The 26,352-nt window shown below is 57.0% G+C and overlaps 1 protein-coding gene and 1 long non-coding RNA gene across 3 annotated transcripts; one reads left to right on the top strand and one right to left on the bottom strand.

The window, feature by feature from the left end:
* Nucleotides 1-464: 464 nt before the first annotated feature.
* On the bottom strand, nucleotides 465-21,591 carry PDGFB (platelet derived growth factor subunit B). 2 transcript variants are annotated; one of them, XM_010389276.2, is made up of 7 exons: nucleotides 20,453-21,591; nucleotides 12,449-12,545; nucleotides 10,122-10,211; nucleotides 8,313-8,518; nucleotides 6,783-6,927; nucleotides 2,493-2,643; nucleotides 465-2,113 (listed from the first exon to the last, which is right to left on the bottom strand). In XM_010389276.2, the coding sequence occupies exons 1-6, from the start codon at nucleotides 20,513-20,515 to the stop codon at nucleotides 2,519-2,521; spliced, it is 726 nt and encodes a 241-aa protein (XP_010387578.1). In that variant the 5' UTR covers nucleotides 20,516-21,591; the 3' UTR covers nucleotides 465-2,113; nucleotides 2,493-2,518. The 2 variants fall into 2 exon arrangements, with proteins under 2 accessions (XP_010387578.1, XP_030771539.1); XM_030915679.1 differs by lacking the exon at nucleotides 10,122-10,211 and having other exon boundaries at nucleotides 20,453-20,584.
* A 1,697-nt stretch (nucleotides 21,592-23,288) lies between these two features.
* On the top strand, nucleotides 23,289-24,439 carry LOC115892921. The gene is made up of 3 exons (XR_004052851.1): nucleotides 23,289-23,326; nucleotides 23,720-23,905; nucleotides 24,288-24,439. It is a non-coding gene; the product is annotated as an uncharacterized LOC115892921 (long non-coding RNA).
* The last annotated feature ends 1,913 nt before the right edge of the window (nucleotides 24,440-26,352 follow it).

Raw genomic sequence — 26,352 nt, 5'->3', positions numbered from 1 at the left:
CAGACCCGGCTTTCCACTGTTTCCTTCTAAATCCCACATCCCCTCTGGGACTTCCTCCAGTGTTCCCCACAGTGGCTGTTCCCTCCCCACAGCCAGCCCACTCCACGATGCTGAGGATCCACTTCCTCTATGGAAACCTCAGGCTGCAGAAACCCATCTCTCGTCACTGCCAGAGGCAGGCACAAGTCCACGTGTCAGGACTGCGTCAGGACCAAGACCGACAGAGTGGCCTGTGTGTCTCTTCCCTCCCACTAGACTGAGGCCTCCCCCAAGCCGCGGGCCTGCGTGTATGTGCACGCATGTGTGAGCATGTATGTGTGTGTGTGTGAGCGCACGCGCCAGTGTGTGCGATCGCGCCTGAGGCTCCCAGAGTGAGAGGAACACGCCGCAAGCTGTCGGCACATCCTGCCAAGGCAGAAAGGTTAATTGTCACACACGACGCCAACAGACAGACCTCCGGCGGATTCATTTGGTTTTGTTTTGTGGTTATTTTTTTTTTTACAACTTTAAATACGGAATATAAATAAATTTTACATTTAAAAAATAAAAGGAAAGCCCCCAAAAATATAATCACCAACTTTACAAACTGAAGGAAGCAGGTTTTGGAAGGTGGGAAGGGAGAAAGTGCAGTAGGTGGGAAGGGAGGTGGGAGCTCAGACCCCACCCCTAGGGGATCTTGGGGATCTTTTCCCTTCTCTCCCCCATTCCCAGCCCACAAGCTGGTTTCCTAGGAGGAGCCACCAGAGGCGGAGCTTAGAAGGATCGAAGATGGGGAAGTGTGCAAGCAGGGAGGGGTGCGGGCAAGAGGGCTGCACCCTTCCTTGGAGACCTTCTCCCGGGTGTCCCACACCCACCTGGAAGGGCAGTTGCTGGAGCAGAGGACTCTGGGAAATGGAGGTCATGTGGACAGCAGTGTTGCCTCCCTGCCCCTACCACAGTCTCCCTCCTATTTGGCCACTCCAAGCCACAGGCTGCATCACGGGCACGGCCAGTCCACAAGGAGTCTTTGTGTGAATTAGGAAAAGGATCCTTTTCCTCTTTACCTACATCTGCCAGAAATTGTCATAATAAATATACAAATCAGCTTTATCTATGATGTGAACAGTGCTCCCTGCATACAATGTCTTTGTGCAGTGCATACCCTGCACAACCTTACATGGCAGTCTTAGCTGGGGTAGAAAATGATGAGCAGGTCCCTTGCTGCCCTGGCCTCTAGTCTTCTGCCCTAGAGAGGAGTGACTGGGATCATCTGGGTCCTTAATCAGGGGTTCAAGAGCCCCTTGGTGGAGTAGACTAAAGGGCCAGGACAAGAGGAAGATGTAGGGTGGAGGTAGAGAGATGAAAGGAACCAGAGGAAGAGGTGAATCAGAGTGGAGTGCAGGGAGGAGCAGGTGGCAGGAGGCAGGGGATGCCCAGGTCACCATCTACAGCCACCTCAACCGCAAACTCCGTCTCTAACCCACCTGAGAGGGCACCCAGCCACTTGGTGTGTGGCCACAGCCACCTAGAGGAGTCCACGTCTTCAAAACGAAAACGAAAAGAAGCCACTGCGTACAGAGGCACCAGGGAGACAAGGTGACTGGTGTTTGGCCACTGTGGGAGGGGTTTTCTCCAGTCTGTGTGCCCGTCTGTGGTCTTAGCCACGGAGTCCGAGGTAGCCTGGCCTCCCTGGAAGTGTCTCCCCTCGAGCTGGCCAGGGGTCCAGGGACCAGGCAGGCTACGCTGAGAGGTCCTCAGGGCCATGTGCAGGGCTCCTCGGGCCAGTCCACAGTGCTTGGGTGTGGCCCAGGCCAGGTGCAGGGGAAGGAGCCCGTTTCCCCCAAACAGTGACTCCATCAGTCTCTCTCACACTCTTATCCCAAGTTCTTGGAGTCAGGGGAAGAAGACAGCGATGGAGTTCAGTCCTTCTTTTTCTTCTTGAGCTGCTGGGCAAGACGCCAGAGGCCACTGGGAGGAGACCCGCTGATGGAAGGGTGGACGGACACGTGGAGGGGTGGGGGAAAGCACCATTGGCCGTCCGAATCAGGCATCGAGACAGACGGACGAGGGAAAACAATATTATCACTCCAAGGACCCCATGGGGGCAATACAGCAAATACCATATTAAATAACCCTGCAGGCCAAGCAGAGAGACAGGGGGTCAGAGACAACCTAGAGGGTCCATCCCACGTTCATATGTCCCCCATGCCAGGGGCAGGGAGCTGGGGACAACTAGCCACCCCTGATTTCCAGCAGTGCTCAGGGCTGGGGCGTTGAGGGGCTGGGAAGATTGAGATTTAGACCTCCCATTCTCTTAGGGCATGCTGGGACACAGCTGGGCTGGGGTCTCCAAAGCCCACCACCCACCCTGCCCCAGCTGATAACTGAGCAGAGAGGACCAAGGCTCAGAGGCTGGATTTTGGATGGAAAAATCCTTTCCCCTGACCCCACCCACAGGCCACAGAGAAGGAAACACAGGGTTCTGGGCCTCCGTTTCCCCGCCCGGCCCTCACCTGCCCACACTCTCCTGCCGATGCTCCTAGGCTCCGAGGGTCTCCTTCAGTGCCGTCTTGTCATGCGTGTGCTTGAATTTCCGGTGCTTGCCCTTGGGGGGCCGGCGGACTCGCACCGTCCGAATGGTCACCCGAGTTTGGGGCGTTTTGGCTGCACAAGAAAAAGAAAGACCTCGTGAGCATGTGGACCACTGGGGCGGTCTCTCCCCACTGACCAAGACCTGCCATGGACCTCCTGAGGTCTTCTGGGCTCAGGAAAGGGACAAGAGGGGAATCTGGGCCAGGGTCCTGGGTTTGGATCCCAACTCCATGGCTCACCAGCTGTATGTGCCTTGGGAACAATGACTGAACCTCTCTGAGCCTCGGCGCCTCCATCTGTGGAATGGGGGTAATAAGACTGCCCACCTCACAGGACTGGTGGGAGGAATAAATGATAGTATGCTGGCAAAGCTCTTTGCACAGTGCCGGACACAGAGCTGGGTAGATTAAATATGGCTTCAAGTTCTTTGTCACTGTCCACTGACCAGAAGAGTTTGTTTCCCTGCCCCTTGAATCTCGCCTGGAGTTGGAGCTATTTAACCAACAAGAGGCAGAAGTGGTGCCGTGCCAGTTCCGGGCAGAGGCCTTAAGAAGGCCCGGCAGCTCTCACCTTCATGCTTTGGGGGGCCCTGGGCCGCCACATAACAGGTCTGGCTACCCTGCTGGAGAGGCCACATGGAGAGGCCAGGTAGGGACTGGCTCTCCCCACAGAGCCAGAGGCCCTGGACTACAGAGAGAGGAAAATAGGCCCAGCTGTTCCTGTTGAGCCTCCAGATGACCACAGCCCAGGCCACCAGCTGACTGCAACCAGTAGACGGGCCAACAGAACCACCCAACTGAGCCCAGTCAACCCCCAGACCTGGGAGGGATAATAAAAAGCTCCGAGTATGAAGTGATCAGCACATGGCAGCTGCTACAATTCACTTTTTTTCTTATTTTCCTTAGCTTGACCTACTATTGAGGTTTCCTCCCAACCTCTCAGCCTCATCCGGTCATGTGGTAGGGAGGTCACTGGGCTCTGGGCCAGAATCACACTCCCACCATGAAGCTGGGCCTTCAGGTCAGTTGTGCCTGTCACCTACCTGCCCCTTGCCACTCTGAGAAGCAGTAGAGTGGGATGGATGGACCACAACTCAGGCTGCAGATCTGACTCACCAGGGCTCAAACCTGAGCTTTCCCATGTATTGTGGACATTGGAGCAAGTCACTTAAACACCCTGTGCCTTGATTTTCACATCTTTATTTCTTTCTTTTTAAGACAGAGTCTCACTCTGTTGCCCAGGTTGGAGTGCAGTGGCGCAATCTCAGCTCACTGCAACCTCCACCTCCCAGGTTCAAGTAATTATCCTGCCTCAGCCTCCCGAGTAGCTGGGATTACAGGCACGCGCCATGACACCCAGTTAATTTTTGTATTTTTAGTAGAGATGGGGTTTCACCATGTCGGCCAGGCTGGTCTTGAACTCCTGACCTCAAGTAATCCACCTGCCTTCGCCTCCCAGAGTGCTGGGATTACAGGCGTGAGCCACCGTGCCCTGCCGATTTCCACATCTTTAAAGCAGAGAAGACAGCAGCCCTGGTCTCCTAGCGTTAGGAGACAATACATGGAAATGGCCAGAAACTCCCCAGCTAGTGTTTACCATGCACCTGGTGCTGCTCTATGCTCATTTCCCTTTACGGCAGGTGCTGTTACCAGCAGGTGCTGTTACCCACACTTTACAGATGAGGAAACTGAAGCAGAGAGACTGGGATTTGAACTCAGGGATCTGCCTCTAGAGTGTATACCTCCAACCACTCAGCACAAACGACAATGTCTGTGAGCTTCAGCCAAGGGGAGCTCTTATACACTTATCTCCCTCCTGGGTTCCCAGGTGGCTGTCTTGGCAGGGACAGCTGTGTCTGCTGAGCTCAAGGCCAGCCTTTTCCTGGGAGCCTTTTGAGCTCTCCCAGCCTGCCGGGATCTGACACCTGACCTCCCACCTTACAGACACCAGGTCCCACGAGGCAGCTATCCCATCTCTGCAAATGGGCAGATTTTCTAGCAGTTCAGGGACTTGGATGGGCTTCAGATCCCCTCAGACAGAAGACACCAGGAGGGCCACTGAAGGGCCCAGGGAGTTTCTTCCCCAGAGCCTGGGCCATCAGCAGGACACTGGGCTATACCAAGGCCAGGCAAGCACAAGGTCACCACACAGCTCGAGTGACAGCATGCAGATCTGAGCCCAGGAGGTCTGACACTGACCACAGTATCACAGAGAGCCACCAAGCCTTAGCCAGGCCCATGGACAGGTGACAGAAACACCATCATACTCAACCAAAATACCGGAACTAAAATGATGGGACTTGACGTCATCTACGTTTCACTGACATAATGCGCCTCCCAAGAAACTGGTTTAGAAAATTATGTGAAACAAATACATGAAGTAACTCATTCTAAACATAAAGAAGGCCAGGCGTGGTGGCTCAATGCCTGTAATCCCAGCACCTTGGGAGGCTGAGGTGGGAGGATCACTTGAACCCAGGAGTTAGAGACCAGCCTGAGCAACAAATCAAGACCCCATCTCTACAAAAATTTAAAATATTAGCTGGACGTGGTGGCACGTGCCTGTAATCCCAGCTACTTGGGAGGCTGAGGAGGGAGGCTTGCTTGAGCCCAGGAAGGAGTTCAAGGCTGCAGTGAGCTATGATCATGCCATTGCACTGCAGGCTAGGTGATGGAGAGAGATCCTGTCTCTTAAAAAAGAAAGAAAGAGGCTGGGCATGGTGGCTCACGCCTGTAATCCCAGCACTTTGGGAGGCCGAGGCAGGTGGATCACTTGAGGTCAGGAGTTCCAGACCAGCCTGGCCAACATGGGGAAATCCCGTTTCTACTAAAAATACAAAAATTAGCTGGGTGTAGTGGCAGGTGCCTGTAATTCCAGCTACTCGGGAGGCTAAGGCAGGAGAACTGCTTGAACCCAGGAGGTAGAGGTTGCAGTGAGCCAAGATTGCACCACTGTGCTTCAGCCTGGGCAACAGGGTGAGACTGTCTCAAAAAAAAAAAAAAAAAGTGTATATATATATATATATATATATATATATAATTTTCCCTTAATAGAGAAATCATCCTCCACGTTAACTCAATAATTTATAACATGTCAGTCTGAAGCTGTCATATGATCAGCCTTTCCAGGGCATCCAGCGACTCAGCTCAGCTCTGGGAATAAGACCCAGAGGTCAAGAAACAGCTCTGTCTTCAGGGTCTTGTTAATAAGAAATGAGAATGAAAAGATTGTCCTGTCCCAAACAATAGAAAGTTACTGAAAAAGAACTATCACTCACATGATTTTTTAATGCTCATCTAATCATATTCATCATTTTTTTTTTAAAGGCAGGGTCTTGCTCTGTTGCCCAGGCTGGAGTACAGTGGTGCCATCACGGCTCACTGTAGCCTCGACATCCTAGCCTCAAGCGATCCTCCCACCTCAGCCTCCTAAGTAGCTGGGACTACAGGCGTGTGCCACTATGCCTGGCTAGTTTTTGCATTTTTTGTAGAGATGGGGTTTCACTGCCTCACAATGCTGCCAACGCCATCTCGTACCCCTGACTGATCACCAGCTAGCTTTTCTGCATATGGAGCTAAAATCTCTCTCCAGTGGCTTCTCCCCACTGGTCCTGGCTCCCCTGCTCAAGGGTACGAGAAATTGGCTTTATTTCTCATCCCCAGGACAAGCTGCCCAGTATCTGAAGTTGATGGGCATGGAGCTTTCTCTCATCCAGGCCCAGATTCCTTCCACCATCCCATCCCCACATCCAACAAAGCAGGGGGCTGTGGTAGCAAGACTGGAAATGGGGCTACTCTGGATGGGGTGGTCAGGGCAGACTTCTAGGAGGAGGTGACTTCTGAGTTGAGACTCTAATGAAGAGAAGGAGCTAGGCTTGTGGAGAGCTGGGAGAAGTGTCCTTCAGCCACAGCAGTGTGTGCTAAAGCCCTGAGGCAGAAACTCATTTGGTTACTGAAAGAGGCCTGCCCGGTGAGGGTGGCACAGGTGAAGGGTACTGGTTGGCAGAGACCAGAGGGCAGCCAGGGGCTAATCCTCATGTAGGGCTCTCAGGCCAGGGAGGAATCTGGCTTGTTCTCAGCAAGATGGAAAGAAAGCCTCCCATGAATTTAACCGGGGGTGGGCCTGATCCCATCTCCATTTTTAAGACCGGCCCCTGCTCCCAGCTGCTGCAGGGGAAGGGGGCTGAGGGCTGAACCTGGAAAGGTGGTTACCTCGCTGCTCCTGGGAACCCCCCGGGCTTCGGGTCACAGGCCGTGCAGCCGCCACTGTCTCACACTTGCATGCCAGGTGGTCCTCCAGCGTCACCGTGGCCTTCTTAAAGATTGGCTTCTTCCGCACAATCTCGATCTTTCTCACCTGGAGGACAGAGCCACAGAATGCCTCTGTAGAGGCCACACAGCCAGGAGCCCGGGAACAGCCTGCGCTTCCCACCCCAGTGTCCCCTGCAGCAATCTTTCCTCGAAAGCCCGGAGAGCAGGCTGTGGGGCAAACGCTTTGGCCCAAACAATAGCAGGACCTTGACCTCTGCCCTTCTCGTAGCTTTTCCATCAAAACAAGCCCTCCTGACCTGGGGCCCCCCTCAGTGCCCCCAGAGAGGGAGAGCCAGAAAGGCATTTCCGGGTTGAGCTAGGGCCTGCAGTCTACTCACTCCCGGAGCGCCAGCCAAGGTCAGGGCTGCGCCAGAGGCAGGAGATGGTTGTCTGGAAGGAAGTGGGGGGAGGCTTCATCTAGGAGGGAGGTGGGAACGGGGAGGTCAGATGTCAGGTGTCCATCCATAGAGCTGGAAGCATTGAGGACAGGAGATACCACGAGAGTGGCCAGTGGGGTGGAGTGACATTCGTAGTCTCAGGCGCGGGGCCCAAGCCAGGGAGGGAAGGTGGGCAGGAGGAGAGGCCACGGGCTGGTGGCAGGAGAAGGAAGTGTGGCTAAGCAGGCAGAGCATCAGGCAAGGGCCAGTGCTGAGCTAGGGAAGTGCACACTGCCCAGCCTGCGGGCGAGGCTGGCCTGGAGCGTGCAGGAATCTTTCCACAAGAAGCAGAAGCCGCGGCTTCTCTGATTCTGCCCTCACCAGGGTGAGACCAGGGTGCTCCCTGAGATAGCCTCTACTCTAGAATTTTCCCTGAGTCCAGTGTATGTATCCCCCACCCCTCCGAAGAAAGCCAGGGTCAGCATTCCACTGTTGTAGGGGGACCTGTCCCAGCTCTGCAGTGTCTATCACCTGGTGGGCCTCTCTGCACCCTCCTTATTAAAGACACAGCTTGTCAAAGAGAGACAAGCAGGTGTCAAAGATGCAGGGGCACCCACCGAGCCTTTCTCAAGAGAGCCCTGAATAGGGAGAGCTTTGGGGGAGCCTGAGCAGCTGCCCAGAACACTCTGAATGTCAGACAAATATTTGCGGATACGTCTCTTCAAGGGATGTTTTGCAATTTTGTCCTTGTAAAGGAGGTGACATCCTTATTTCAAGTTGGCTCCACACCTCGCCCAGCCTGGGGTGTCTGTCTGTGGCTTTTGGCTACAGTGGCCTGGGCCACCTTAGAGGATTCATGGTCGGCCTTAGTCCACCTGCCCAGGAAGAGCTTCCCAAGAGTGGGCCCCTGTAGACAGAGCCCAGGGACAAATCAGGAATGTCCTTCGACACACCACTCTGCCCAGTCAAGGAAGCCTGGTCAGGTATGAGTCCCAGACAGGTGGCCTCCACCCACCACCAGGACCAGCCTCGGGGGCCTGCGGAGCCTACGCACCTGGACGGGCCGCAGCTGCACCTGGGTGGCGCGGCACTGCACGTTGCGGTTGTTGCAGCAGCCGGAGCAGCGCTGCACCTCCACGCAGGGTGGCCACACCAGGAAGTTGGCATTGGTGCGGTCTATGAGGCGCCGGGAGATCTCAAACACCTCGGTGCGAGTCTTGCACTCGGCGATCATGGCTGGCTCAGCAACGGTCAGGGAACCTGGGAGGAGAGGGAACCTGGGTCAGGAGCGTGGGCCTGCCCAGAGTCCCCCCGCCTGGCAGGGGAGCTCAGCCGGTGCCCCTGGGACTGCTGTTTCTCATGTCTTTCAACCCCAGGGTTCAGGTTTCAAGTCCTGGCTGTTATTAGCCATGGGACTTGGGCAGGTGGCCGAGCCGCTCTAAGCCTCCGTTTCCCCATCTGCAAAATGGGACAATGAGATCTACACCCAAGAACCACTGTAGGTTTCAAGTGGGAAAATTCAGAGTGTGGGGCATGTTGTAAATGCTTAGTAAATGTCCGCTTCCCTCTGCTGGAACGTAATTATTTTATTCTTCTTTATGATTTTACACATTTATGGGCTTGTGGTCGTTATGCGGGTACTATATTATCTTGAAACCACGCGTGCACTGCTGTCTTACGGTGTCATGGATTCTTTTATCACCACTGCTTTCAAAGCCTCAGCTTCCTCCTCTATGAAGTGGGATAAGAACAGCGCCTCCCTCCCATGTGGATCTAAGGTGTAAAGTGAGTAAGCCTGGCCTACAGCAAGCACTGAGGCTACCGGCCGCTATCCACATACAGAGGACAGGTGGCTCTGAGAGCTGAATATCCCGCCCACATTCATAGATTGGGGGTAGAACTCAGGCCACCTGACTTTTTTCTTTTTTGTGTGTGTGAGACAGAGTCTTGCTCTGTCGCCAGGCTGCAGTGCAGTGGCGCAGTCTTGGCTCACTGCAACCTCCATCTCCCGGGTTCAAGAAATTCTCCTGCTTCAGCCTCCCAAGTAGCAGGGACTACAGGCACACGCCACCACGCCCAGCTAATTTTTGTATTTTTAGTAGAGATGGGGTTTCACCATGTTGGTCAGGATGGTCTCGATCTCTTGAACTCGTGATCCGCCCGCCTTGGCCTCCCAAAGTGCTGGGATTACAGGTGTAAGGCAACGTGCGCGGCCCAGGCCACCTGACTCTTATCCATAGGTTCCCCCAGCCTCTAACTGCAGTGTTTTGGGGACTCCAGGTGTCAAAGAGGAGAAGGGGTTTGAGCGGACATTTGCCTCACCTAGGAGGGTTTCTCTGGGACCTAATGATCTACAGTCTCCTTTATATCTCTGCAAGGGAGCACGATGCAGTTCCAGGCTTTGCTCAAGTTCTACCAGCCTAGGCCGCTGCCCTTCACCACAGGTGAGTCCCATAGCCCATCAGGGACCACGCTGGGCTCAAGTGACGGCAGCAGGTTGGGATCTCAGCCCTACCACTTCCTAGCGGTGTGACCTCGCCTACTTTTTTACCCTCTCTGGGCCCCAGTTTCCAATTCTGTGAAATGGGGTTAATAATATCTACCTCCAGGATTGAAATAAGGAACGAATGAGCTTTGCGGCACTATATTTAGAAAACAGATAGTGTGGGGGCGAAGGGGTGTGATGACTCAACACAGGCATTTAAGGATGGTTTTACTCTCTCAGTTCACTCAGTCCTGAATGTGGGGGGAAAGGGAGTTGTAAGAGGACCCTCAGAGCCCTCCGACTGGCTGCCCGCCCCCATTCTCTTTCCCTGGCCCCCATCCTAATTTGAAGGACCCTTGTTGCATGCCTCAGTCTTACCCAAGCTCCTTCTTCCACGAGCCAGGCTCTCCAGCTCGCCTCCAGAGTGGGAGCGGGTCATGTTCAGGTCCAACTCGGCCCCATCCTCCTCTGCAGGAGAAGGCGCAGTCAGACACAAGGCGGCGCCACCTCAGGCAGGGGCTCCCTCCGCCGGGGTCTCTGGGCAGACAGGAGGTTTGCCTCCCCCTACTCCAGAGAACAGTCCCTCCTTCCAGCCCCCATAGATGCATGGGTCCTGGCCCTGAGCACGGACCCTCCAAGCAGCCCCCAGGACAGCCGCAGGCCCAGGACCCTGATTGCATCCCTGGCTCTTTAGCCACATTTTTGGCCAGAACCCATGTCAATGGAGTTAAAAATAACCCTTCCCCTTTGCTACTGTAAGTGAACCCTCCTCGGCCTCCAGGGCGGGGCTAGGACCTGGGGCACTGAAGGCCAGTTTCCAGTGCCCCTCCACCCAGCGTTCCCATAGGAAGTGCTGAATGGAGAAATTCCCAGAAGCCCCAGGGGGACCGCATGCCCTGAACACAGCCCCTCTGGAGCCCTGGACAATGGCGGTGCTGGGCAGGCGGGAGCAAGGGAGGGAGGGAGAGGGACGGGGGTGGGAGCTGAAGATAGAGGAGAGGAGAAGAGGGGTGGGAGTTGGGCCTGCTGGTGGTGGGGAGTCCCTGCCACACACCCTTCTAGGGCCTGGTCTCTCTAGCTCCGGGCCCCTCACCCGTATCTGCATCTGTCTCCCTCCCCGTCTCTAACCTATTGCCCCACCTCTGCCCCCAACCGTCTGTTGATTCTTCTGGTAACAAATGACAGCTCCCTTTTCCGGGCTGGGCACCATCTCAGTCCCATCAGCACTCTTTAGAGACATCGGTCCTTTCCAGAGCCCATGGCCAGAGGTTGGCTGCTGGAAAGTGAGGGCTGAGGGAGGCCTCTGAGCTGGATGTTAAAGCGTGGACAGACTCTTCTGTCCATTTCATGGGTGACGAGCCACAAATAAACTAACAGGCATTGGGAACACGCTCCTGCCACCTCCACACAGCACCCCATGGCTCCAGTTCTGGACCCGACCCACTGGCCCCATCCAAGACAAAGGCGCCTGCCGCCTGTCCGTCCCGGGTACTGCAGGGAGTCTGATGACTAGTCCGCTTCCATCCAGCCTGACAGCCCCTACGTCAACGAGCCTATCTGTCCCTCTGGCTCCTTTCCTTTCTCCCTGCCATCTCTGGAATGTCCCTGGTGGGGAGGAGATGGGGAAAAGATGCGCTTTGTGGAAAGGTTAAGTTGATTAGGAAAAAATAGCCACATGGTTGCCTTGAAACAGGCCTGCTATTGAAAGCCTCATCTCCAAGATCCCGACCCCCACCAGGGGTGTGGAGGGGCCGTCTGAGGGTGGGGGCATAAAGGCTTGGAAATAAATGGTAGAAAGGCTAAATTTGGAAGTTGCCCCATTGTGTGTGGCCAGGGGCGGCCAGTCGGGCATAGGGTGGGGGTTGTGGGAGACGTAGGGTGGGGGCCCTGGCGAACAATAGGTGGGCCCAGCTGGGTCCCCCTCCTGCCTGCCTCGCCGCCCCCCAGCACAGGCAGGATTGAAAGGGCCTGGGAATGCTTTTGAGAGGGAGCCAGGGGCCCAACGGGGAGAGGAAACAAAGGCAGGAAATGCTGTTCCCCCGTAGATAGCGTCTGGGCAAGGATTACAAAGTGACAAAGAGACAGAACCCCAGAGGGAAGGGGACCTGGGGGTGCAGGGGGGCCGCTGACCAGGGCTCCAGGGAACAGGCCAGAGGTTAGAATAGAATGGAATTTGCTCTGAAGACAGCGTTTATAAATACATTGTCAATCCAGCCCGCCAGCCCTGCCACGTGTGTGCCACCGAGCACGTGCCCATTTGCTGAGTGAGCTCTGGGGCACGGGCAGGGCTGCCTGCTGGTCGAGGCCAGGTGTCCCCAGGGGACATCACAGACCAGGCCTCTAGCCAGAGGGGCGGGGAGATGATTCCTCCAGTGCCATCCTCCCTGGCTGGGCCCATACCTGGAGACATACTCGGCAGATGACCTGGGCACCTTCTCCCCGCCCTCTCTCTTCCCAACACCCCACCCTCGGCACCAAGCTGGAGCCACACGTGGGTGCTTCTCCTGCCACACCCCCAGTCCCAGGTACCAACCCGCCTGCTGACTCGGCCCTACCCTAGATGGGTGTGGCCGGGCTCTCTCTGGGCTGCCATGGGCCTCCAGTTCCCCAGACGTCAGGGAAGAGGGATGCCTCCTGTCCTGCCCCTCCCAGCTCCCTTAGAGTCTCCTTGGAGGGCCGGAGTGCGGGGCGAGGATTCCATTTACCTCCGGGGTCTCCGTGCAGCAGGCGCTGGAGATCATCGAAGGAGCGGATCGAGTGGTCACTCAGCATCTCATAGAGCTCCTCGGGAATGGGGTCCCCCTGCCGGGCAGACAGCAAAAGGCTGAGTGAGCTGGGAGTGGGGGCTTTCCAGCATGGCTATCTCCCCCACCACATGCTTTCTCGCTTTCTCCTGCAGAAAGCTCTGAGGTCACAGGGAGATGGACAAGCAGGATCCAGGCCTGATGATCAGGAGCACAAAGGCCTCGGGGCCTGTAAATAACGGTTACAGGGCTTGGCTGAGAACTAGGGTCTTCCCTTCAATATACCGGGGCCTGCCGAAGCCTCTGAGACCAAGCTCACTCCCTGCACCCTCAACCCCCAACAGGAACCCCAGCTTGCTTTGAGTTGGACCTGCTTGTCTATGTCTGTCTCCCCCACCAAACTACAAGTTCTGGGAAGACACCAAAATCTGATTTCTCTCTGAGTCTCGCTCCACATCTGACAGTTGAAGACAGCCAGCATTTCCCATGGCCAATCTAACCCCCATTTTACAGAGGGGAAAACAAAGGCTCAAAGAGAGGCTCAATTATTGGCAAAAGCTGCATTCGAACCCATGCCTTTGGGATGACAGAGCCTGTACTCCCAGGCTCCTGGGTCCAAGAGGTGCTTAATAAATGCATGCCGAGTGTGATGGTCTCAGGAGGCCCCAGGTCCTAGCCGTATCTACGAAGTCTCTCACTCGAAAGAGGCAAGAAGGGAATCCTCAGATACGGCCGGGAAACCTGAAAGCTTACCCGTGCCCTGTGCCCAACCAAACCCTATTTTTAGAGCCCCTTTGGCCTGTTGCCAAACACACTCGAAACTTGATAAGCACTTCAACAGGCCTCATTCGGAGCCGGGTTTCCTCCAGGGAAACCACAGGTCCCACAATGACACAAGAGCAGCCCCGTAGGAAGGTCACAGCCACGTCCCCCACAGTTCCAGGAGACCCAGGGGGCTGATGCCAGAGATCTCAAGAAAGAGGCGAGGGCAGATAGGAGACTGAGAATCACAATCCAGACCACCAGCCACTGAGAAGCAAAGAAAATTCCTAAGATGTCACTGCATGTTCAAAGGCTGGGACCGGACTTCCAGGCGTGCAAAGACACACGTGCAGGCACAGGCACTCGGGCTGCAAGGTCTGGACAGACAGCTCTGGAGAGGGCGCCAATAGGTTTGGCATACTACTATAGAACCTTGGGTTAAACCACTCTCTGCCTCAGTTTCCCTGGATTAAGAAGGGAGGACTTCCGGCCCTTCTTGGTTCACTCCACACTCCTGGAGCCGAAGGTCGGGGAGCTCGGAGAGGCTCGGTGCAGGCTACCTTCACAAAAGGAATGCTGCTTTCTCATTGCCTGATGGCGGAGGGGGAGTGAAGGAAAGGAGAAGAGGTCGTCTCAGCCCTATGGCCAGCCTCAAGGGGCTCTCCCCAAAAACTCTGTTTCCTCCAGCTCATCATGAAGTCTAGGAACACCTCCAGGGGTTCAGCCATGACCAACTCTGGCCACCCACATGATCCAGGAGCTAAAAGACTAGGGTGGCGGGGGTGGGGGTGACCACTTTTAAAGCTACATCATTCCCTGAAACCCCTGAGTCTCCATGTCTTTGTTTGAACATGGAGTTGCAACCCCGCCCAATGCCTAAGGGCTGCTGGGCAACTACAGGAAAAAAAGGTTGCAAGGCTTGGCTGAGAACTACGGTCTTTCCTTCCATTTCCGGGCAGCCAGGGGCTGCACACGCGAGACAGAGGAGGGCATGGGCGCCACTGTCCCTCACTTTCAGCCCCCATATCCTCCGGGCTCTGCCTCCTCCCGCCCTCAAGCAAGTTCATTCCTTCCACCTCAAAAGAGAGACCACGCCTCTGGTGCTCTCCAAATGTTGACAAAGTATCCAACCCACAGAACAGAGGGCTTGGTCTCCAGTGAACACCAGGGAGAGCCGCTTCCCCTGAGAGTTCTGTCAAACCCAGAACTGGCAGGCCAGAGAGCCAGATCCCACGCCTACGGACCAACTGCTGTGTGACCTCGGCTGGTCACTGCCCCTATGGTCCTGGCTCTCATCTGTGAATCGAGGGACTTGAAGAACATTCGATTCAGTTCTAATTCAGCCAGGAGGTGTTAGAAGGGGCAGAGAAAACACCAAAGCCGGGTGCCCAGCCAGGCCTCCCTGGATCACTGGCAGAAGGAAAACAAGAAGTGTTTGTGGGGTAAAGATTCAATTCACCTCCCAGGGGTGGGGCCCAAAGGCCTAGTAGCAAATGGCACTTAGTGCTTGTGCCAAGCTCTCCCTGCCCACTGGAGAGCCGGCTGCAGCTGCCAGCCACAGCAGAGGAGGCGGACCCCTGAACAGACCCAGGCACATGACGCATAGGAGATGACATCTTTACAGAAACAAACAGATCCTCCAAGGCTGAGTGCGAAAGAGCCCAGGATAGGGTCTGAGGAGGAGGGAGGGGCACATAGTAGGTCCTCAGTAAATACTGGTCAAATGCATGAAGGAATCTACCCTTCTCCAGGCTCTGTCCAGTATGATTCTTCCACCTCCTCTACCAGGAGAGCCACCTGGGTATTCTTCCCCGACCCTAGGCAAATGAGCTCCTAGAGTCCCTTTTAATCTGAGCAGGGAGGCCATCCCTGCAGATGCTTCTGGTAATGTGGCCACTAGATGCCCAGAACTCCCATAAGCCCCCGGATTTGGTAATAATACCACAACTAACATCTATGAATGCCAGCTACAAGCCACACGCTGAGAAAAGCACCGTATAAACTACCAATCCTAAGAGGCTGACAGTATTTGCATCCCCATCCTCCAGAGGAGAACAATGAGGCTTAGAAAAAATTAAACAAGCAGCAACAGGTCCAGACAATCAGCAAGTGGCAGAGCTGGGTCGTTCCCAGGCTCCAGAATGCCCACCCGTTCCAGCCCACCATGGGGCATCTCAGCCTCTCTCTCCTGTGCTCTGAGGCTGCTGGCCCTCAGCATCACACAAGGTTGGTGTTGGTTCTTTACTCTGCAGCATGTCCCACGTCAGAGGCTCTCAACCAGAGCCGACTGGGCCCCCATGGGACAGTGGCAATGTATGAAGGCACTGCTGGTGGCCACAACTTGGGGTGTGCACTGCCTCTAAGTGGGTGGAGGCCGGAATGCCGCTCACCAACCTTCAAGGCACAGGACAGCCTTCCCAAATGTCAGGAGGGCAGAGGCTAAAAAACCCTGTAGCAGAGGAAAGAGCAAGGGCTCCAGATGCCAGGCAACCTGGATTCTTGGAATCTTGTCACAATCTAAAACCTCGGCTTCTTCATCTTTTAAATGGGGCTAATAATACCTCGCCCAGGGTTACTGGGAAGCATAATTGCACAGAGCAGAGCTGGCAGCAGATAATGGGTGCTTAATGAGTTGTCACTGTCATCATCATTAATTCTTTCCGGATGGCTCCTTTGTGGGCAGCAGCAAGTAACACACGTGCTCAGGGCCAGCAGCACAGGACATTTTTGAGGATGACAAGGAGTGGGTGGAGAGCTGCCCGCCAATGAAAGAGTGCGTGACTTTGCATTATCCCCTGTGCTGGGCCACAGGAAATGGTACCCTACCTCCACACTGGCAGAGCCTGGGGCTGTGTGGGCTGGCAGGGCCCTTCCGGGGCTGGGGGTGGGTGAGGGTGGGGGGACACTCAGCATGTGCTCAGCTCCAGGATGCAATGCTCTGAGGATGACGAGCATGAGCACAGGTTCGGAGTCACAGGCTCTTCTTGGTATGGGAAAGTGAGCTGTCTGGAGCCTGGTTTTCCTGGGCACAGGTTCTGCAGGCCTCCATGTAGGCAGCTCACTTCAGAGATGGCAAAGGAGGCCTGGCACCCTGAAGAAGCTGCCCCAGACCTCAGGCCCGGGGTTTCTGGCAGAGAGAGGGCGTGGCAAGGAGGGAGCTGGGGCAAAGCCAGCCATGGGAGCCAAGGTAAACAGCCTCCTCCGACCCCGCCCCCAGCGCCAGCTGCAGCAGGTAGGAAGGGCACGAGCGAGCGTGAGGCCAGGTGAGTGATCTGCTCCCAACCAGGCTGGCAGATCAAAGGGGCTTGAACCCCACCCTCCTCGTGGGCCCAGCATACACACACAGATACACACTCCCTGGCCTGCCTGCCGTTCCCACCAAGGGACACACAGGTCCAAGCAACCAGAGGCGTTGTCTGTGGCTGGCAGAGGAAGAAGCTGATGAGGCCTCCCAGAGCCTGCCTGCCTGAGAGTCGCAGGCCTTATTTAGATCGAATGCCAAAGCCAACCAACCCCTTTGAAGAAGCCCTGTCGGGGCAAACCACAGAAGCCATTAGAACCAGTGTTTCCCACCTAGCATTCCCCTTCCTTATTGCTCCTGGGACCCTCCCGCTCAGCCTCTGCTCCTTCACATGGGTCCAGCACCCTGGCCTCCCCACCTCTTGCAGGAGCAGAGGAAAATTAAAGCAGGAAGAAAGGAACCAGTCCGGCCATTTATAATGCATAGAACCTTTGCAGTCTGATTTTCTTCCTGTTTCTTCTCTGTCCTGTCTAATCCTGGTAGCCCAAGTCCCAAGATAGAGGAGAGACAGACAGGCTTCTCTCTCAAGATGGGGGGCCTTGAAAGACTGATGCATACCGGAGGGCTGAAAAGGAGGGCTGCCCTCAGCGCAGAGCGAACCGAGGAGTCAGTGGGGCCATGGAGCAACTAGGGGGCCATGTCCTGCCCTCCGCACCAACCCAACACTCACTGTTCTTTGCACAAATAGTTACCGATTGTCCACAGGGCTCTGGGCACTGTTCTAACAGTGGGGACCAGGAGGAAAGCTCTCTAATGGGGTTGACACTCCAGTGGAGAAAGCAGGTAATAAACAATGAAATAAACCAGAACATAGGAAGAGTTGTCACAGAAGAGGCTCCTCATTGCGGGGAGGGGAAGACAAGACGTGAAGAGGCACTTATAAGGCCCGTGGTAAACATTCACCATTCCTGCTCAGTCTCTCTTCCTCTCTGACAGACACACACACACACACACACACACACACACACACACACACACTCTCTCTCTCTCTCTCTCTCTCTCTCTTCCTGGCTCTTGCGCCAGATCCTTCAAATTCTGTTTGACCTGCCCTTGCACACCTCCAGGGTTCTGGGATTCCAGCAGTTGGTCCCCTGCTCCCTAGGGTCATTAGCAAACCCAGAGGAAGCTAGACGGCAAAGGGTTGTGGGGCCCTTCACTCTTTCCCGGAAGAAGGGTGCTGAGGCCAGATGCGTCACGTGACAGTGGGACTCGCCCTCCTGGAAGCCAGCTCAGCTGGTGGAGATGGCACCTCAGAGGCCTCAGCAGGCCCTCCGCCCAGCCCTGCCTCAGGGCTGCCTGCCCTCTGCTGAAAGCTTAGTCCAAGCACGACCAGGACGTGGCCAATTCCAAGGCCACCTCCACCAGCAGGCCTGCCCTGACTCTCCCAGCACTGGCCATTACAGCTCCTTCCTGGACTGACCCCCCACTGTGGTCCCATCCCCATGCAGGTCCCCTCCCCCAGGACCAGCCTGAGGCTCACTCAGGCTTAGCAGCAAAGTGCTTCATAAACTGCAAAGTGCCACATACACAGCGCCTGTGGCCATGTGTTCAAGAACGCTGTGACTAAAGTGAGGAGAAAGGCAGTTTCTGTGCCACAGCCTCCACCCCAGATACACGAGCCCGTGGAGCTGTGGGAAAGGAGGAGGAGGTGCTGGACGAAGCTGGAAATGGTAAGGGGAGGCTGGGGGAACTCCAGCTGTCAGCCTCTCTGGGGCACGCTGGGATCAGCCAAGAGAATGCAACAGCCAGGGGTGGAAGCCCCCTCCGCGGCTGCACACGCCAGGTCCCTCCAGTCTTGCAGGTTCAAATGAAGGCTTATGGGAAGGCGAAATCGGTTTGGACACCTCAGTGCCCCTCAGAGTCACATCACCACCATTTTCCACCACGCGGAGGTGGTTGAAGAAAAGTAGTCACAGATGGGTAAGATTTGAGGGGCGTCAGGCTGACCTGACAAGGCAAAAAAAAGTGGGTGCTGTGGAGCTGATGGGAGGTTCTCCCTCCCTCACAGGACACCAGGAAGGAAATGGGGCCGTTACAGAGGTGGTAAGGTGCCAGGGCCCACGGAGGGCCCACGGAGGGCCCACCTGTTGCGCGGGGGCGAGCACCAGGCGCTGGGTGCACGGGGGCCCGTGCGTGCCTGTGTACGTGCGTGGGTGTGCGCGCACGTGTGCTCAGGCCGCGCGTGCAGGGGCCGTGCGTGCGTTCGTGTGCGGTGCGCGCTCGTGTGTCCCGCGTGTGCACAGGCGTGGCGGCGGCGGGCGCGCGACCCGGCCGCGGTAGTGCGTGCCCGTCGCTCTGCGCGCCCGCCCGCCGGAGCGCAGCATCGCCTCCGGCCAGGAGTGTGCATGCGTGGGGTGAGTGAGCGAGTCGGGGGCCCGGGCGGGGTGGGCTGCGGAGAGCAGCCACGGGGCGCCGCCGTTCCCAGGACGCCCTGACACCGGGCCCAGCCCCCAGGTCCCAAGGCGAGGCGAGGTAGCAGCTGGGGCCGGCCGGCCACCCCCTCCCCAACAGCTGGCCGCGGCCCGGGGGGCTGCGGGAGAGGCGGGGAGGGGGCGTCGGGAGGGGCCTGCAGGCGGCCCGGCCGAGCCCCGCGTCCTCCCTCCCGGGTGCGGACCGCGGGGGGCGGCCGCGGAAGGGCGGGGCCCCTGGGCGGGCGGTCTGCGGCCCTCGAGGAGTCCCGAGAACAAAAGGAGACGGCGACGGCTCCTCCGTGGTCAAAACAACCTGCGCTGGCGGCGGCCCAAGGCCGGGCCGCGGCTTCGGAGCCCTCCGACTTAACCCCTTCGCCGCCGCTGCCTCCTTCCTGCGCCTGGCTGGAAGCCGCAGGGGCCGACCCTCCCCGGGAGCCGGCAAGGTGCGGGCGAGGTGCGGACTCCCGGCCGCAGCCGGGCGGAGGTGGGACGGGACCCAGGCACGCTGCCCTCTCCTCCTCTCCACTGCGCGCGTCCTCCCGCCCCGCCCCCTTTCCCACCTGGATTCCGGGTAGACTTGCCAACTCACGGCTACGTGAGGCTGGGAGGGATGGGGACGGCTCCGACCCCAGCGCTCCCGCAGATGTTTTTATACCCCATCTCCCGTGCAGCTAGGCTTCTGCAGGCGGCGCGCTCCGCACCCTGCATGCGGGGGAGAGAGGTGCTTCCTCTCGCAGGGCGCGGGCACAGGTACGGCAAGGCCTCAGGCACACACCACCCCGGGGGCTGGATTCCTTCAGAGCCCCCAGTCCTCCCCCTACCCGAGTGCCCCTAACCTACCTGCGTCCCTATCTCTCTCTCTCTCTCTCCCTCTCTCTGTCTCTCTCCCTGTTACTCCCACCCCAACCCCCGCGCCCGAGACACAAGCTGCTTCCAGACAGTGCTCTGGGGCCGGGCATGCCCTGCGCATGACGGAGGGCGTCCACCCGGACCCCGACCGGGAGCCAGGGTGGGACCCGAGTCCCGCCAAAGGTCGGCGTGGATGGCACCGGTGCTCAAGCTTGCACCTCCTGGGCACGCCGATGGCAGGACAGAGCCTAAGCCGAGACTGGCGCCGAAGTGGGCTCGGGAGGACGCGCTGCCTTCTGCACCCTGGGCGCCACCCCACCCCCTCTTCCCCGGCTGGGAAGGGGCTTGTTCTCGGGTTCCCAAAGGGTGGGGGACAGGGCCACACACATCCTCCCCCGACACGGAACGGCTTAGGGAGCCAGGTTCGCCGGGCGGTTGGAAAGAAAGCCACCGCTGTTGCCTTTCCTTAGAGCCTGTCACCCCCGGACCTCGCTCCCAGCCCGAGGAGGTCACCCAGCGCCCGGCGTCAGGCTCGCGGGCTGCAGGGGTCCAAAGTTCACTGCAGGGAGAGGAGGGGGCGGTCAGAAGGTGGGGGCGAAGGTAATGAATGAAGAACCAGCCCCAGCCGCCGTGGCAACTCACCTCGGCGCTGACCAGACGCAGGTAGCAGCAGAGAGACAGGAAGAGCGCCCAGCAGCGATTCATGCCGACTCCGGGCCCGGCCCCGCGGGGCCCCAGACGCGTAGACCGAGCGCGCCGCCCCCGCGGCCAGGGTGGGGGGCTGGGGAGGGGGGTGGGCTCGGCTCGGGTCCGCGGCGATCAGGCGCTCAGGCCTCTGCAGCCGCGGCTCACCCGCATGGCCCCCGGGCGCCGCCGCTCCCGGCCCCGGCTCCGTCGCTGGGGGGCAGGGGAGGACCTGGGCGCAGGACCTGGGTCCGAGGCCGCTACCTGGGCGGATCCTGAGCCCGAGTGAGCATCCACGGCCGGGGGGCTGCGTCGCGAACCAGCCGAGGCGTCTAGCCGTGTGGGGGCGCCCAGGGGACTCCAACCTCCAAGAGGAAAAGGAACACGGCAGTCGATGGTTCGTCTTCACTCGCCGGCTAAAGGCGTTTTCCTCTGCCCGCCGGTTTAGCTTTTTTGCAACATTTTCTGGAAAGGCCCCAAAAATCGGAAAGCGCAGAGCTGGGCACCTCAAGGCCCAAGTCTCCCCCAAAAAACTTTTTCCAAAGTTGGCTTTGCAACGGCGGCTCGAGCACCCGGGCAGGGAGAGGTGCAAACTCCCGCCCGGGCCGGGTGGGGGGGCGGGAGCGTGTGCGCCCTGGCGCGGGGCCCGGGCGGCGGGCACGACTGCTCCGCGCGCGCGGCGTGCCCGCTGCGCGCTCGGCCGGGCCCGGCCGACAGGTGGACGCGGCGCGAGTCCGTCGGTCCGTCTGCCCGCCCGCTCGCGTCTCTGGGCGTCCTCTGCGGGCTGCGAGCTGCAAGCTGTGGCTGCTCCGGTTTTCTCTTTGCAGCGAGGCTGGAGGGTGGGCTTTTTTTTTTTTTTCCTTTTTGCGCGTGTATGTATGTGTGTGCGCGCAAAGTATCTCTATCTGAGGAATGAAAAATGGGCGCTGGCGGCCGGAGGGGAGCCCTAGGGAGGCAGCGGGGGAGGCTGCGGGCACGCGGGGAGGCAGGCGGGCCGCTCCCGGCTGCAGGAGGAGAAGTTGCCACCCTTTCAGCTGTTCCGGCCTTTATAAAGGAGAAGGGAGAGTGCGAGAGGTGGGTGGAGACAGCCTTTCCTCTTCTGGCCCGGAGTCAGCGCCAGGAGGGGGGGGCGGGAGCTGGGGGAGGGCTTGGGGCCAGGGCGGGGCGCTTAGGGGGTCTCTGAGAGCCGAGCAACCCCTCAGTCCATGAATCTGGCCCCGGGGAAAGAAGAACTAGGGGCGACCCACCGTCCCGCCCCTCAGCACAGTGACCATGGACAGGTTAGGAGCCCACGTGGTCTAGGGGGATGTCTCCAGAGCCAAGGCCAGGAGTCCAAGCTCCCCTCCAGGACCAGACATTTCCACCCTGGCACAGGCGTGGTGGGGAGGGACTGAGGCTCTGCAGCCTGAGAGTCTGAATTCAGATCCTGCCCTGGCACTCAGGAGCTTGGGTCACCTTGGGCAAGTCACTTCCCTCTGTGCCACTTCATCTAGCCTCAACCTGGGGATGGGACTATTGTAAGGACTCAATGCCAGCAAGGGAAGGCACCACAAGGTGAATCCGGCAGCCAGCGCCCTTCAGCTGCAAGCTGGGTCTGAGTCTCCTCCTCCTAGCTGGTTGCCTGGCACAACAGGCCCTGCCAGCGTTGGCTGAATTTGAATTTGTTGAACTGCAAAGTCACACAAACCCCCACAGCCCTGCAGCATCTTCGCAGGGCTACCAACATGATCCTCCCGTCAGTCACCCTGCTGTTTACTATCTCCCTCAGCCCCCGGGGTTCGAGGCCCAGAGCCCACCCACCCACAACCAGCCTTCACACAGTTAACGCCTTCCGCCCCCAGTCAGGGAGCTGCTATGTCCCTGCCTTCAGCAGTCACACTGTCTCAGTCACAGGTCACACGTACTCACACTGGGCCCAGCACCCCCCTCGGGACACGCAGGCTCCTACATCACCCAGCCTCCGGGCTTTGAGGCACCCGTATGTCCTCTGCTTGCACTGTCTCTGATATCCACCCTTCCCTTTGGGTCGTCAGCCTGCTTCTCACACAGGAGCACGCTGAGAGAGTCACACCTGCTCTGTCTTCATAAACTGTCTTCTTGGACCTGGACAGGGTGGAACAGAGGAGGAAGGACATCTCAGGTGGTCTTTACAGACCACTGCAGGCACCCACTCACTGCTGACTGCCACTCAGCCGCATGGCACAGTGGCAGAGAGGCAGCCTGAAGACACATCACCTTGGTCCAAATCCTGGAGTGGCCACTTGCTGGACAAGTGTATCTGGGAAGGTTTTTTAACCTCTCAGTACCTCGGTTTCCTCCTTTATAAACTGGAGATGAATCTATAAACTGGAGCTGGGTGTGGTGACACGCACCTGTAGTCCCAGCTACTCAGGAGGCTGAGGATGGCCTTGAGCCCAGGAGTTGGAGGCTGCAGTGAGCTATGACTGTGCCACTGCACTCTGGCCTGGGCAACAGAGCAAAACCCTATCTCTAAAGAAATAAAAATAAATCTATAATGGGAAGGAGCGAGGGATAACAGAGAGAGGCATGGCAAAATTTTAGGGGTGATGGAAATGTTTGTCATTTTTAATTGTGGTGATGGGCTTATGGGTGTATACGTACATCAGAACAAAATGTGTGTAGTTTATTGTACCTCAGTGCAGTTGTAGAGAATTTTTACCTTCCTCCTAGAGTGGTCTGGAGGCTCCCATGAGGTCCTCCATGTGAAGGTGCTCAGCAGAACACCTTAGCAGGAAGTAAGTATGTGGATCCTTCCATGCAGCCTTCGAGTTCACTGGTGGCCCCGCACTGCTCCAGGCACTGGAGAGACAGGTGTGAACCAGCCTAACACAGGCCCCTGCCTTTGAAGAGCCCCACTGAGAAGGACACCCAGATGTATAAACAGATAAATTAGAAGACAGGGTGACAAGGGAGATGGGGCAGGGGGACGAGGAGATAACCCCCCAACACTAGATGTGAAGTCTAAACCCCCCAACACTAGATGTGAAGTCTAAACCCCCCAACACTAGATGTGAAGTCTAATGACTCAGAGATAAAAATCCTGTTCCACCGGACAGCTGGGTCATCTTGACCTTGACCTTCTGTGTCCTCTGTAAATAGAATGGTAACTGCCATGATTAGTGAGCTATGTGGTAGGTAGTATTTTTCTTACTCTACCTGTAGCCTCTCCATGCTCCTGTGAGATGTGTTATTCCTATCTTACAGATGGGGAAATGGAAGCACAGAGAGGCCAAGACACTTGTTCAAGGCCACACAGCCCGTAAGTGGTAAGGACAGGACTTGAATCTGAGCAGTCCAGCTACAGAGCCCACATGCTGAAACCACCGTGCTGTGCAGTTTTCTGGCAGGTGATGCTGATGACAGTGATGACACTTTTGACACAGGGCTTTGGTGAGCACCACATGCATTAATATATGGGAACCTGCTCTGCCAGCTAAAAAGTGCTGGACCCATATGAACTCTGACTTAGGTACAAGTTGGGGGAGAGGAAAGGCTACTGGGAGCAGAATTGTGGAATGCCTACTGTTTGCAGACCCTGTGTGAAACGCTGAGAAACGGAATGAGGAAGGAGTCCCAGTCTCGGCACTCAGGGACTTCCCACGCTCTCAGTGAGATAGACACAAATCATTACAGTGCAGGTGCCAGTACATGAGTTCGAAGTGACAGAAGAAGGGCCAGCAAACACCTGGGCCTGAATGCTGCATGACCCCTGCATGGCACCTGGGCCTGAATGCTGTGCTAAGGGCCCCTTTCTTGTACCCTCTCCTTGCAGAGGAACAGTCTGTAAAGAACACCTCCCCAGCCGTGGTGACTCACGCCTGTATTCCCAGCGATTCGGGAGGCTGAGGACAGAGGATCACTTGCAGCCAGGAGTTCAAGACCAGCCTCAGCAACATAGCGAGACCTCATCTCTTAAAATAAATTACCAAAAAAAAAAAAAAAGCTGAGTGTGGCCCCAGCTACTCAGGAGGCTGAGTCAGGAGGGAGAATCCCCTGAGCCCAGGAGTTCAAGACTGCAGTGAGCCATCTCAGAGATGTTGCCGAGGCTGGAGTGCTGTGGTGCAATCTCTTCTCACTACAACCTCTGCCTCCCAGGTTCAAGCGATTCTCCTGCCTCAGCCTCCTGAGTAGCTGAGACTACAGGCATCCACCACCACGCCTGGCTAATTTTTGTATTTTTGGTAGAGATGGTTTCACCATGTTGGCCAGGGTGGTCTTGATCTCCTGACCTCAAGTGATCTGCCCCCCTCAGCCTCCCAAAGTTCTGGGATTACAGGCGTGAGCCACTGCAACCAGCCTAAAAAATTTTTTTAAATAAAGAACACCTACTACTCTGCCTCCTGCAAGGCTGGGCGTAGCAGGCACCTCCTCCAGAAGGCCCACCAGGCTTGGCACTTGCTCCAGGCTCCCACAGCATGCACCCCTGGCATCGTCATGGCCCAATCATCAATCTAGCACTAGACTGAGTCCACAGTGTTCAAGGGCCTCCTGCCAGCTCCTAGCATACAGTGGCTGCTCAGGAAGTACCTGCTCGTTGAAGGAATGAATAAATGATTAAAACCCTGCCCGTTTCTCTTTCTGAGTCCTGACCAGTTATTGCAGAGATGCCAGGCCCTTCCTGAAGGGTGGAAAGAGTTGGGGAGGGGGCTTGTAGCATGAGCCTCTAAGCTTGGAAGCACAGGGCCCCTGAGGGGCACCCCCTCTTGAGGTATCAGAGCTGGGAAGGATCTGAAGCCACACCACCCTGAATGCACGTGGTCTCATCTGACCTCGGAACTTCAGCGAGTCGGGTCCGAGGAGCACTTGAATGGAAGAACTGGGAAGCCCCCACCCACCTTCACGTTCAGGCCACTGAGAAATAAGGTTCTCCAGCAGAGCAGGGATGGGGGCGCCCACACCCCCGTAACTCTCCACTCTGCACTCCAGGACAGATTGGAGCCAAAGGGAAAAAGAGTGGCCACAGCCCTGGGGGATGGGGGTGCTGCCCAAGGTTAGGGGCTTTTTAGACTGTGCTCAGAGCTATCCAAGCCTCATCCATGAAGAGCATGTTACATCCTGGGGGTCCAGGACACTGGCTGGGATGGAGAAATACCAAGGAAGGAGTGGGTTGCATCCTAGGGGCAGACTCGCCCTCAAGTCCAGAAAAGTGAGAGCAGTGATCCCTGCGGTCTCCCCTCCACTGAGAAGGACCAGCAACACCTGGGCCAGGCAGCTCTGCTTCTCTGTACTTGATGGAGAGGAAGTGGGGCTCTAAGCTGGGGACTGTCTAAGACCATGGCACAAATGATCTGAGACTCCAAGCTCTACCCCTCCATGTGACCCTCATTAGCTCCCCCATGCCCCTTGCTGCCCCATCCCCTGCCTCCCTGTCTACAGGGCCTTTTGCTGTCCACAGAGTACTTCCTTCCCCTCTGCCTGCCTCACCCCCACAGTTGCCCAGGGAGAAGGCATTGCCCTTGTATGTGCCCATTGTACAGATGAAGAAAGTGAGGCTGAGGGTAAGGGACTAGGCTGCCCGTCAAAGACCACCTGGGTTCAAAGCCCTGCCCTACCATCTACTAGCTCTCTGACCTTAAGCAAATTTATTAACCTTCCTGAGCCTCTGTAACATGTGGGTTACATGGTTCTTCCTCTGTAACATGTGGGTAACAATAGTCCCTACCTCACTGGGTTAAAGGAGTTAATGCACCCGAAGTGATAAAGCCTGGAGTGAGCACTCCGCAGTTGTTGGTCATCACAGTGATGGTTGTTATTACTGCGGGCTTTGTGCACGCGTGCGCGTGCGCACACACGTACACACTCTTGCAAATTTCACCCCTGAGCTCCAGAGCCAGGGC

Source organism: Rhinopithecus roxellana, chromosome 13, assembly GCF_007565055.1.
Source record: "Rhinopithecus roxellana isolate Shanxi Qingling chromosome 13, ASM756505v1, whole genome shotgun sequence".
NCBI classification, from domain to species: Eukaryota; Metazoa; Chordata; class Mammalia; order Primates; family Cercopithecidae; genus Rhinopithecus; species Rhinopithecus roxellana.
The sequence above is the reverse complement of the archived record's forward strand: the minus strand, read 5'-3'. Positions and strand labels throughout refer to the sequence as shown.

Bases quoted from the DNA above. Each gene is read 5' to 3' on its own strand.
- PDGFB (XM_010389276.2), bottom strand. From the start codon at position 20,515: ATGAATCGCTGCTGGGCGCTCTTCCTGTCTCTCTGCTGCTACCTGCGT. The intron at 12,546-20,452 runs GTGAGTTGCCAC...TCTGCCCGGCAG, and splicing joins TGCGTCTGGTCAGCGCCGAG to GGGGACCCCATTCCCGAGGA. The intron at 6,928-8,312 runs GTGCGTAGGCTC...TCTGTCCTCCAG, and splicing joins TGCAGCTGCGGCCCGTCCAG to GTGAGAAAGATCGAGATTGT.